This window comes from Galeopterus variegatus, unplaced genomic scaffold, assembly GCF_000696425.1.
Source record: "Galeopterus variegatus unplaced genomic scaffold, G_variegatus-3.0.2 Scaffold1973, whole genome shotgun sequence".
NCBI classification, from domain to species: domain Eukaryota; kingdom Metazoa; phylum Chordata; class Mammalia; order Dermoptera; family Cynocephalidae; genus Galeopterus; species Galeopterus variegatus.
Window position 1 is genome coordinate 114,279 of NW_007728084.1, and position 12,525 is coordinate 126,803.

At 46.5% G+C, this 12,525-nt stretch overlaps 1 protein-coding gene across 2 annotated transcripts in view; it reads right to left on the reverse strand.

Annotated features, from left to right (window-relative positions):
• TET3 (tet methylcytosine dioxygenase 3) overlaps nt 1–12,525 on the reverse strand; it is a 103,949-nt gene that overhangs the window by 39,371 nt on the left and 52,053 nt on the right. For both annotated transcript variants that reach the window (XM_008579881.1, XM_008579882.1), the window contains one exon: nt 7,472–9,614. In XM_008579881.1, the coding sequence (XP_008578103.1) occupies nt 7,472–9,614 (2,143 nt within the window). The remainder of the gene's footprint in view (nt 1–7,471; nt 9,615–12,525) is intronic.

Here is a 12,525-nt window from a genome sequence, read left to right on the forward strand (position 1 = left end):
AAAAGGCAGTGAGCTGGTTACTCTGATAAGACATCAAGTTAAAATAAATCTCTACAGTTGGCAGGATTTTTGTTTGGTGGTTCAGCAAATATTTTTTCTCTGCACAATGGCCTTTGTTTTGTGCCCAGATACAAGGCTGGCTCCTAGGATATGGCTTCCCATCTCTCTATCCAACAGTCCTCAGCACAGACCTTATCCCCATTAGAAGCTACAGTGAAGGGGAAAGTGACCCGCTTGCATTCCTTACGTTCTAGAGGGTATGCCTTCTAGACGCGTGGTCTGCAGCCCATTTCTCCAAGTTCTGGGGTCTCCCTGAGCCTGCACTATTGTTTTCCCAAAACTGGGAGTTGTTTATTCTTCTCGTGTCATCTTTTATTTTAATTCAATTTGACCTTACACTGGTAGGCAGCCTTTGGAATTCATGGTTTAAGACTGGAGTTATTCCCTAATTTCAGTTGATAAAAGTTTTCCTGCTATTTTTGTTTCTTTGGGTTCCTTTCACCAGGTTTCAGGCTAAGTCAACGTTTTTCCTTTGGATTCCTCGTGTGATATTTCTTCCTTCTCCACACAGGTAAATTGACATAGCACGAAAATGGCTCAATTCTTCTTAAAGAATTTAATTTTTCTTAAGGGATAATCTGTTTTATGTCTCGTTTTGAACAGTGAGAGAAGTGAAGTTTTTCCTAAAATACATAGTAGAAAGCTCTGGGGGAGAGCTCAGGAGAGCAAGATCCAATTTTTGAGAAAATTCTGGTTATATGGCTCTAGGTGTTTTTCTTAACCCTGTGCACCTAATTTGTATACTCATTAAAACAGAAAAATATGCTATGTTCCACTTGCTGATAGCAGAAAGGATACATTTCATTCTCTCCCCAGTAAGAGATACTAAACACAAGAAACTACTCATTACTACCTAACTGAAAGAAAGATCCTTCATTTTAAATGAAACTTCCACCTTTCCCTCTCCCTTTACATAGACTAGGGCAGCCACACTTTCCCATGGATATAAATGGGAGCTCAACCGAAGCATTCTTTTTTTTTTTTTTTTTGACTTTGGTACAGAGAACTGGTTGATAACTGGTATACAATTAATGCATAGATATTAAGATCACACAAAGGTTCTATTTTTACCTATCCTATGTTTCCAAACAATCCTATATAATGCCTCAGGTTCCTGATGTGATTTTAGTGGACTTGAAGCTAAATGGCTTAAGATTATACAGCTAATTAGATTCTACCTCCATGACAATTAATAATTGACTGCTACCAAAATGCCCGATAGTCACAAATCCACAGCAGTGGGCAGGGAGACGATTGGGCCCTACCCTGGATTGTGTATGCTAGATAATTTTTTTTTTTAAACACTAAAATCTCAGATTCGCTGCCTGACAGTCCATAGGCAGGATGCTGGGCCTGCTGTTAGTAGATATAAATACCTTTATTATAATGGGCATATTCACTAATGACAAAAATTAAAGGTAAGGAAATCATGCCTACACTGATCAGACACCTTTGTAGAACTTAAATAAGGAGGTAGAATAAGGTTGACCAAAAAACATGTAGGGTACTTGCCATACACTCAACACTAGTCTAGACGCTTTAGAAACACAGCACGCAGTCCCTGCTCTTAAGGAAACCGGGATTTAATTGCAAAGACTAGTGCACATGGAACAATGTAAGACAAAGAAGAATCCAGCATTAAATCTTGACCCTTCCCTAGTCTAGACGCTTTAGAAACACAGCACGCAGTCCCTGCTCTTAAGGAAACCGGGATTTAATTGCAAAGACTAGTGCACATGGAACAATATAAGACAAAGAAGAATCCAGCATTAAATCTTGACCCTTCTTCAGCACTGATGCTGTTAGCCTTCCCTACCTTCACACTACCTGTTGGTTCTTGAATGCCTCTTCTCAATTTTTTCCCACACCTCCTTCACAGCCTCCTGTTTGAGCTCTTCTCCCCTAGATGCTGGTATCCTTCATTCTTGATATTCTTCTCCATCTAGTTCTTGAATGCCTCTTCTCAATTTTTTCCCACACCTCCTTCACAGCCTCCTGTTTGAGCTCCTCTCCCCTAGATGCTGGTATCCTTCATTCTTGATATTCTTCTCCATCTACATATTCAGCCTGGTGAAATGACCACAACTGAAACTTCAACTACCATCCGTTCGCCAAAGAACCTCCAATTCAGAGATTCAACTAGACAGACTCTGCCAGGTCCCACAGATGTCTCAAAGGCTAGATGTCCCAATGTGCTTCCTGCCCAGTATTTCTAATTTCAGTGAATGGCACACCATCCACCCAGTCGCCCAACCTGGAACTTCAGGAGTCACCTGTGACTGTTCCTTCTCTCTTACTCCTACATCCAACTGGTCACTGAAACAGTTGGTTCTTTTTCTTTCTCTTATTCCCACCCCCATCACTCTCTTAGCTCAGGCACCCATTATTTCTCGCCTAAACTACACCTGAGCCTGCAAACCAGTTTCTCTGCCTTTGGTATCATCCCCTTGTCCCCTGAAACTCTCCTCTCCAGCCACTCCCTGTCTCTCATCTAACACACCAGTCATACCAGAACTACTTGTATATCCCCATGTCCTCTCATCTCCATGTGGTTTTCATCTCCATAATCTTCATATCCCTTTGCCTAGCACACACTACTTTCTCTCTGTTAATGTATTAAAATTCAATCAGACATGACCTCCTCCAGGAAGTTCTGATACCCTCCTAATCAGGGTCAGATTCCCCATTTTTATATCAGTGTCCAAATATCTACTTTCTCAAAAAATATTTAAAAGATATGGAGTCCTCAAAATGAATACGGGGGGCAAGTAACAAGTTCTCATAAAAACTATAGGAAACAGACTTCACACGATTGTAAACTCTAACTCTGTGTCCCCCATTCAGGACTGTGGTCTCTACTGAAGTCACCTGGTGGATAGTGCTGTCAACCACGTTCGCTGGACAACGCCACTCCGTCACCCAGACTTTGACCATGCTCCAGGCAAAGATGTTCTTGTGGCCACTTCTTTAGGGCAGGATAATTAACTGGTTAAAAATACAGCATCTCTGTGGAGGTACCTCCTAAAATATATGTCTCCTAACCTTCTGCTTTTGCTGTGGTTTTGTCTCTTCAGCTTCCTGTCGGCTGCTCTTCAGAGACATCAGGATGACACTTAAAGGCTAACACAGACTGTTTCCTCATCCATAAAATGATGATTAGATGATCTCAAAGGATGCTTTCCCACTAAAAAGTCATTTGGACTCATTTTTTGTTCCTCTTGGGAATTTCGCCATTACTGAGAATAGAGAACATACACAGAGGCCCTAGCCAACAGTCTCCACAGCTCACTGTCCTGTCTCTGTCCACGGTGTTACAGGATGGTGAGGGGGATCTCTAACATGTGCTCCAAGATATTAGAAATATATCAACACCCACATATCCCCTGCAATAATTCAATACAGAACTTCAACTGGTGCTCAACTTTCTCAGAACTTCAACTGTGTTCAATTTTCTCAAAATGGCACATATCATACTACCTTACAGAGGAAGGCATTTCCTTTTCTATCTTCTAAATTAACTTATTTGAAGCTTCAGGTAGTGCCTTTAATTCTAGTATTTCAAGATTCAGAAAAGAAATCCACATGAATCCCATCCAGACCTTCAGAAACCCATAATTTGTATGTAAGGGTAAAAACAATGCTCTTGTGATTCAGGTTTTTGGTTCACCGGTGATGCCCATATTGTCCAAAATTGCTTATTTGGGAAAAATTACCAAAGAACTTGAATAATAGGTTTATTTTCCTATGCTATAAGAACTTTTGATGCTTTTATAAAGTTGTTCCCATAGTTTATTATCAATTGTGTATTATGAGTGCTTAACGGAGTCTCCAAATTTCACCGTCACTTCTATGCACAACTCTTCCTCATATTAATCTGCAATCCACACCTCTTTACCTACCACTGGTGAGGCGATAAGTTCCAGAACATGGAATGGTCCCCATCTAACATTAACCCCAGACTGAGCACCTTGTCCTGAGCTCAAATTCACAAATTCTGCCATACCAGCTGATGAACCACCTGTCCGGGCATGGGGGCTCCACACACTTCAGGAAAACAGAATGGTTTTCCCTAACACGAACCTCAGGCCCTCCAGAAGCTGTTTCAGAGCAAATACCTTCTTCTTTGGCACTCTTCTTTCTACCTACCATTGTTTTACTTAGGACTCCTTTCTCAGATAACCAGTTTCAATCACAATGACGTGGTGATTAAGAGTCCAACTGCCTAGGTTCAAATCTCACTTCTGCCATTTCTGTGATCTTGGTAAATTACTTAATCTAACTTCTGTTTCCTCATCATTAAAATGGAATCACTGACAGTACTCGCCTCATATAGCCATTATGAGGATTAAATGAGGTGGTGAATGTAAAGTACTTGGCACCGTGCCTGGAACAGAGCAAGTGTTCCACCGATACTATGATTATTGTTCTCAACAACTTCCTAACTGGTCTCCTGCCACAGGTTATCCTCCTCCGCCAATCCATCTTCCAAGTTACTGCGAGGGTGCACTTTCAAAAATGTTTCTTGATTATAAAACACATATTTCATTATAGAAAAGTCAGAAAACATGAGGGAAAAGTCACCCACAATCTGACCATAGAGACAAGCACTGTTGATATATTTCCTTCTAATCTTTTTTCTAATTTTTTTAAACCTGGGAGAGATGATCATTTATATACTATTTGTTTCTGCCATTTTCACTTATGCATTTTCCTATAATTTAACATTTAACAACCAAGGTTCTAATTCTTTGTTTAGAATTAGATACGAATAAAATACAATTTGGAACAATACATAACTGGTGGTGATAGAAATCTCTGTTCCCCTTATCTCTCGCCCAGTAACCCTGCTCTTCCTATCTGCCAAGGCAACGGCTGCCAACGCCACCACGGCTGGGCTGTCCCAATGTTGACAGTCCACTGCCTGCACGTTTGCTCACTGGCTCAAAGCTGAGATGTGTCCTCTCTGGTGGAGGATCCTCAGGCCCGAGGACCGCAGGTGACCACTGAGGTTTGCTACCATAGCCTTCCATCCCCGCAAGCTCGCTCCCTGCTGCCCCAAGACTGTGCTCGTGCAGTCCCTGGTCTACAGTGGCTGCCTTCTTGCCTCTCCCCATCTGTCTTCACTACATTTTTTCAAAATCCAGCTCTGAACAGGTTTTCCTAAACCAAGCATTACCCTCCGTGATGCCAACCAAGCCTGGTGTTACAGGGCACCAAGCGTGGTGTTTGTTACAGGGCTCTCTAACAACAGCCACTTCCATGTGCAGCATGGGCCTCGAAGGCAGCAGGCACCCAGAGGACCCTTGTTGAATGGGCAACTGGATAGGTATTGTCTGTTTATTTTGCCTCCTCAAGTAAATCACTAAGTCCTTCCGTGATGAACCATTTCTCTTAATTTTTTATTCTTATTGGTAGTAATACAGGGCTAGGTAATCAACAAATGATTGATAAAGAAATAGCTAACACTTTTCTTCCTTTACAACATATATGTTTTTATTTCTTTTCCTTGCCTTATGGACTTGATAGGCTTGATAACAGTTCACACTCATAGTCCTTACTATGTGCCAGACACAATCTTAAGTGCTTTACACATATTAACTAATTTAATCCTTACAACAGCCCTGGTGAGGCACTATGATGATTTTCATTTTATGCATGAAGCAACTGAGTCACCGACAGCTCAGGTAAAGTACCCAAGCTTTCCCATCTAGTAAGTGATGGAGTTGGAATTCAAATATAAAAATGAGTTTGACCCAACATAATACACATACAATTGAGTACAACAATTAAAATATTAAGGATCAACTGATGTCTTAAACACTAGGTGAGGATATCTCCTACCTTGGAGGGGGAGAAACACCTAATGAGGCACTAACCACAGGAAGATGAGACAGACAAGTGCAAACACAAGAGAGAAAAGGGCTAAGAGGGGAAGGGAGGTGGGGGAGGGGCATTTCCTATGATCAGAACCAGTTTCCCCCAAAATACTGGGAAGTAAGGGGGCCCTCAAAGTCATATCCTCATTAGTCATATCCAAGAATGAACAGGGTTGGGGCAACCACAATCTCGGAGCATGTCTGTGAACATTTGGCAGGACCCTCCACATCTGTTCACACCCAGACAGAAGCACTACGGCCAATTTTTCCTTGTTCATCAAGTAACTCCTTGTCACAGACCCCTCTGCCTGTGCCCCAGGAGAGTCTGGGGAGGCGGAGTAGGCAGAACAACCCAGCTTTTCTTCACTGACTGGGACACAACATCCCAACAAATCATGTAATTTACTTGATACTTACATATTTTAACAAGTAGAGAGGTCAGCCTTTTCCTAGGATCTGTTTGTGTCTCATAAAATCACAAGAATTCAACATGCTCATCATCAGCATCGATATGTTTTTGTCAACACCAGAAACGCACATCTCTTTTACAAAAAGCTCCGCTCTCTCCACAGCGGAGAACTGGAGCCAAGAGTGGACTGGAACTCACTACTGCATCTGTGGCCTCCCAGAGACACGCACGTGGGAGCAGTCCTGTACCCTGCTTTTACTCCAGAGACCCAGAAACTGACTCAGCTCCTCAGCGCTCATACCCAGGGCACAGCTTCAGCTACCACCCGCAAGCTAACTCTGTCCAAGTCCGAAACTCAGACCCCGATCTCCAGCCTCTCAGCCACTTTATACTCAGCTTGCCCACACGGAACTCACTGAGTTCGTGCACCACCAGTGCAGAGACCTGAGATGTCCCCATCACCCCCTCCCTCCACTCCCTGCTCTTTCAGGCCAAGCTCTTGTCATTTCTGCCCTGGCTTATAACACCAGCTTTCTTACAGTTCCCCCACCAATCTTTCCTCTTCACCACAAGCCAGAATAGTCTCTCAAAGCACAAGGTGACAGGGCACTCACTGCCTGCTTTAAAACACTCAGGAGCTCACTATTACCTACAGGATCAAGTCAAACTCCTGGCCTTGGCTCCCTGGGCCCTGCACGACCTGGACCCTTCCTACTCCTGAGGCCGCCTTTTGCTCATCTCCACACTTACCCATCCCCTTCTGCTCTTGCCAGATCAAGAAGAGTCCAAGTAAGTCCCAGCCTCCCACAGCCACTAAGCTGTTGCCCGAGATACTCTCTTCATAGAATGTCTCCTTTTCTTCCTCATGGCCCTGCAGGGGTCAGCACAAGTACCACCTTCTGCGGGAAGGCCTCCATGGTGCCTTCACCATGGCACACACCACACAGTATCATTATCAGCTGCCTTCAGTGTCTTTTCCACCAACCGATGAGCTCATCTCTGTTCTCAGGACCTGGTGAGGTGGTTAGCACACAGCAAATGTTTGCCACATGAAAGACAGAGACTAGAAATCCAAGCCCACCAGGCCATGGCCCTTTGCCCTTCCCTGATACCCAGGCAGACTCACCGACGCAATCGCAGGTGGGAAACTCAGCCTGGGCTCTCTTGGCGGGTGTGTCCAGTAGGCTCTTGGTGGGTGTGTCCAAGTACTTGAGAGGTGACTCCAAGAAGCCACTGAGGGTGGGTGTGAGTGGGTTCTCGACCTTGGTGGGCGTGGCCTCCTGGCTTCCCTCCTCTGAATGGAAGCAGGTGGTTGAGAGCACTGTCACAGCCCCTGAAGACTCGATCTTGATTTGCTTAGGGGAGCGGGTAGCGAAAGGGCTCTCAGGGGCTGGGAGGCATGTTGGCTGGTTCTCAGTGTCCTGAATGGGTACAGAAGGGGGGCCAGGAAGCCCAAAGCTATCCCCAAATTCAGCCTCAAACTGCCGGATGAGCTCTTCCAGCTTGTCATCCGCAGGGGGAAGAAGGCCGGTGGAGCCTGGTTGCAGGGTTGCCATGGGGCTGGGGGACCTCATTTCCTGAGTAGGGGGCAGCAGGCTGTCCCCAGAGGGACTAGGTGCAAATAGCGCAAGAGAAGGTTCTGGGGGCAGGGAGACAGCAGAGCCCTGTGAGGTGGGGAGAGGGGCAGGTGGATTTGCCTGCTCTTCCTCAGAGGTTGGGGGCCTCAGCCCTTCCAGGACAATCTGCCGAAGAGGCGGGAAGAGGGGCTGAGTTTCCCGCAGCCTGGACTTCTTGATTTGAATGGGCTTTCGGACACCAGGCTTGATCCCAGGGGCAGCTTTCTCCACTCCCGCAGGGCCTCCGGCTGGTGTCAGGGGCTTCTTCTTCTTCTCCTTGGGTGGTCTGTCTGGTGGCCCTGGGGCAGATGAGCTCGGTGGGCCCCACCAGCTGGGAGCAGGTGGCTCTGAGGCAGGGGGGAAGGAGGCGTCGTGGGCCTGTTCTAGGAAGAGACTGCGCTTATGGTGAAGGTGATGCTGCAGGGCGGTCTGGGCCTTCTGGTGGGTGCTGGGCTCCGAGGATGGTGTGGGAATCTCCCTCTGGACAGTGGGGGATGGGGGTGGGGCTGGGGCTGGGGAAGAAGATGGTACCTCCACCTTTACCTTGGACTTGGTGGGCAGGACCTCAGGCCGCTTGAATACTGACTGGATGTAATCACTGGCGCTGCCCAATAACTGTTCCAGCTCAGCCATGGGGTCAGGGCTTGGGCGGGGCATGGGCCAGGAGCTCCGGGGAGTTGCTGGTGGGGTGTCGGTGCCCCAGGCTTCAGGAAACTCAGTTCTAGGAGTTGTCGGAGGGAAGGCAGGACTGTCAGAAGCAAAAGATGGGTGTTCTTCCAGGGAGACTACAGGCCATGATGGGGCCCGGAGGTAGGACTGGGGAGATCTGAAAGGGGCAGGAGGGGACAAGGCCTCAGGAAGGGGGCAAGAAGCCTGGGAGGTGGAGTGAGAAGGCTGAGGGAGGGCAGAGGAGAGCTGAGTGAGGGCCTCGATGGCGATGGCGGTCTGCAGGCTGATGTTCTTTTCCTTGGCTATGCTCAGGGCACTCTGGGACAGGGGCAGGCCCTCTGGGGGAGGTATCTGAGAGACCTCAGAACTGAGGAGTGGCCTGGTGCTTGGTGCTGGGAGGCCAGCCTCACCAGGAGGCAGAGTCCCTGCATGTCTGGGCCGTTCCTCCCCTCCTTCCATGACCACAGACTTGATCTTCCCCTCCAGCCACTCGAGGTAGTCAGGACATTCTGGGCCATCGCAATTGCAGTTGGGTGGTTTCATGCCATGCCGTGCAAGGGCCAGGGCTGTCTGCAGTGTGTCAAGGTCTTCACTGCCAGCAGAGCAGCCCTCGGGCCCTGGCTGGGGTACCCTGCTGTTGTTGTTCCCAGCCTCGCGATTCATCTCACGGTTGAAGGTTTCATAGAGCCGGGTGCTAAGGGCCCCATAAGAGGACACAGCTTCGGCCACAGCCGAAAAGGCCACCAGATCGTGGGCATCTTCCAGGCGAGCAGTGTGAGCTGGGCCTGAGGCAGCGTCCCAGTCGGACTTCTGGTCTACCCGCCAAGGACCCCCAGCCCCCAGCAGGCTGGGTCCAGCGGGCTCTCTAGCACCATTGACCGGCGCCCCTGAGGCGCTTAGCTGCAGTGAGTCCGCATGGTACACTGGCCCTGAGTCCATCTGACCTGGAACAGGTCCATCAACTGGGCTGAGCTCTGAGCCTGTCTGGGGAGAGAGAGAAGGGAGAGGGGAAAAAAAGGAAAATGATGAACCACACTATTTGAAAAGCACTGCCCTGCTTCACATCACTTAGACACACATGAAAACCCTGCTTTTCTTGCAAATTCTTTCTGTGGTACTTCTTGGACCTCAGTTCATCTTCTCATGTCTCCGTTCCCTAGCGAGCTTCACCAGCAGAAATGGGACGATCTTTAAGAGATCCTAATGTAGAGTTCTCAATGTTGCTCAGACCCTTTAAAGCCTCAGATTGATCATACTGATGAGACGCCCCCAAAACCAAGGTTACAAAAAAATGGTCATAACTCATAACAACCAGAGTCACATGGGGACCATGTTTATTTTGTTTTTGTCAAGAGGGGAAAAAAGCTAACCAAACCCAGCATGTAACCACTTGCTATCAGTGTGAAGTGTGTATGTGCATGCGTGTCAGTGGGGGGAGGGGGGTAGAGAAAGAGCAGCTTCTATGAACAAATTCAGCCTGGACTAGGGGTTAGCCATAGCTTCCTAGTGGGAAGGAACCCACAGTTCTTTTCTCTCCCCATTACTGCCTTCACTTAAACCCAGGATGAGCTCAGAGAGCTGGCGATAGATCACATTTCTGCACAATGCCCCAGGCCTGAGGGAAACACTGATGATCCCACATAGTGTGCATTTAGCCCCGTGCCAGTCATGCCAATGACAAGCTAGTTGGGAGAAAGAGTTAGGCCTCTCCACAAGCCCAGGAGCCACCACTGTACACCGATGTCCACAAAAGCACACAACAGGGGAAGGCATGAGAGGTAGGGGGCCAGAAGGGCCCAGCCCAGCAAGATAATACAAAGATGCAAAACTGAGTTTGCAAGAATCATCCCTCAGGAAAGGAAAGCTCTTCCTTGCTGCAGAATGCCAAAAAAAGGTATAGAAGGCATGACAGATTGAGAAAGTCATCAGCGGATGCTACAAGTAGCAGGTAAAAGCTTGATGAGGTACAGGATATACACATGGTCCCAAAGCCTCTCCTTGCAGATTATTTAATTACAGTAGTAACTTTATAATGGACAAACTCGTGGATACCACCTTAACCAAATGACCAAGGTTGTCATCACCAATATTGGAACAGATAAACATTACATGCCTCTTGCTGTGATATGCCGAAAACTTAACACTCACATAGAACTCCTGCCAAAATGTACAACCTGAGTCTAAACATGAGGAAACGGCAGAAGAACCCGAATTGAAGGGCATTCTGGAAAATGCCTGGATTGTTCTCTTCAAAAATTTCAAAGTGAAGAAAGACAGACAATCTTTTCTAGCTTACACGAGACCAGAAAAGACAGAACAGCTAAATGCACACAGATCGATTAGATTTTAGACTGGGGGGGAAACAGTAATAGAATATATTATTGGGACAATGGATGAAATTTGAATATGTGCATGGGTAAGATAATATTCTGTCAGTCATAATCTTCTTGACTTGGATCATTAGACTATGGTGGTGTAAGAACATTCTTGTTTTTAGGACGCACACACTGGAATGTTTAGGGATAAAGGGACACAGTATTTCCAACTTAACTTCAAACAGTTCAGAAAAAATTATATGCATGTACAAAAATATACACATATAGAGAAAAAGATAAAGCAAATGAGGCGAGGACGCACACACTGGAATGTTTAGGGATAAAGGGACACAGTATTTCCAACTTAACTTCAAATAGTTCAGAAAAAATTATATGCATGTACAAAAATATACACATATAGAGAAAAAGATAAAGCAAATGAGGCAAAATGTAAACATTTTGGGTATGTGGGAGTCTCAGATAGTATTCCTGTAACTTTTCAGTAAGTTTTAAAATTCTATCAAAATAAAAAGCTAAAAAATAAATTGGTCCCTCAGGGAGAACTCAAAGTGTTTTAAACAGATGTCTAAAACGATGCTAGTCCCAAGACTGTCAGACATGGCCATCATGGGCTCCAAAATGGTGGTGGGGAACTGGGATTGCGATCACCTGTAGGAGGTGAACAGAGGCCCGTGCTTGCAGGACCTGCCTCATTCTTGTCACTGTCCCCATTCTGGCCACAAACGACCCTCATGCTTTTCTAACAGGCCATGTTCTCTGATGCCACTGAGCTTTGTATACACAGTTCTCATTTCCTGGAATGCCCTTCCCAGCCTTTTCAAGGGGCCACCCTGGTGTATCCTTTAAGCATCAGCTCGATGTCACCTACTCCCCTACATAGTCGACAGAATTATCTGTGCCTCCTGCTCCTGGGTTCCCAAGGCACCTCTATTAGAGTTCATCACATGCCACTACTATTTGTTCAGGCAGCTGCCTCCCCCACCAGATGGTAGTTCCTGCAAGGCATGGTCCCAAATCTTAATGACTCCGTGCCTCCTGCCCACAGCTGGTGTAGTAATACACTCTCCCGTGAATGAAAAGCCTCCCATTCCCCACAGGCCATGGAATGTGACAGCCTAGTCCTGACCTTGGTAGAAGACTACCTTTCAGACGTCTAGGAATGTGGCTGACCACCCAGCATTCCCTCCCTTCTTTCTTAGAAACCTAAACTAATATGACTAACAAAGGCTACAAAATCTGAAGGAGTCAAATTTTAAATGCTTATGTATAAAAGACAGAAGAAGCAGGTATAACCAACGAGAAACACGAGCGAGTAGTGTGGATTTACAAAAACAGTGTCAGGAAGACTGATGCTGCATGAGCTGAGGCTTCCCCAAAATGGTCAAGACTACTAAAAGGGATTTAAAGTTATTTTTGGTGTGTGAATAAGAACAAGGACGAGCTAGGCCAGTTCTCGTGCCTCTGAACTCTGGGGAGGAAAATGCTTTGGGACCAAAAAGAGAGGGAAAAGTAGACAGGTGTATGAAGGAAGCGAAGTCAGCATGGCGGGGGCGGGGGGG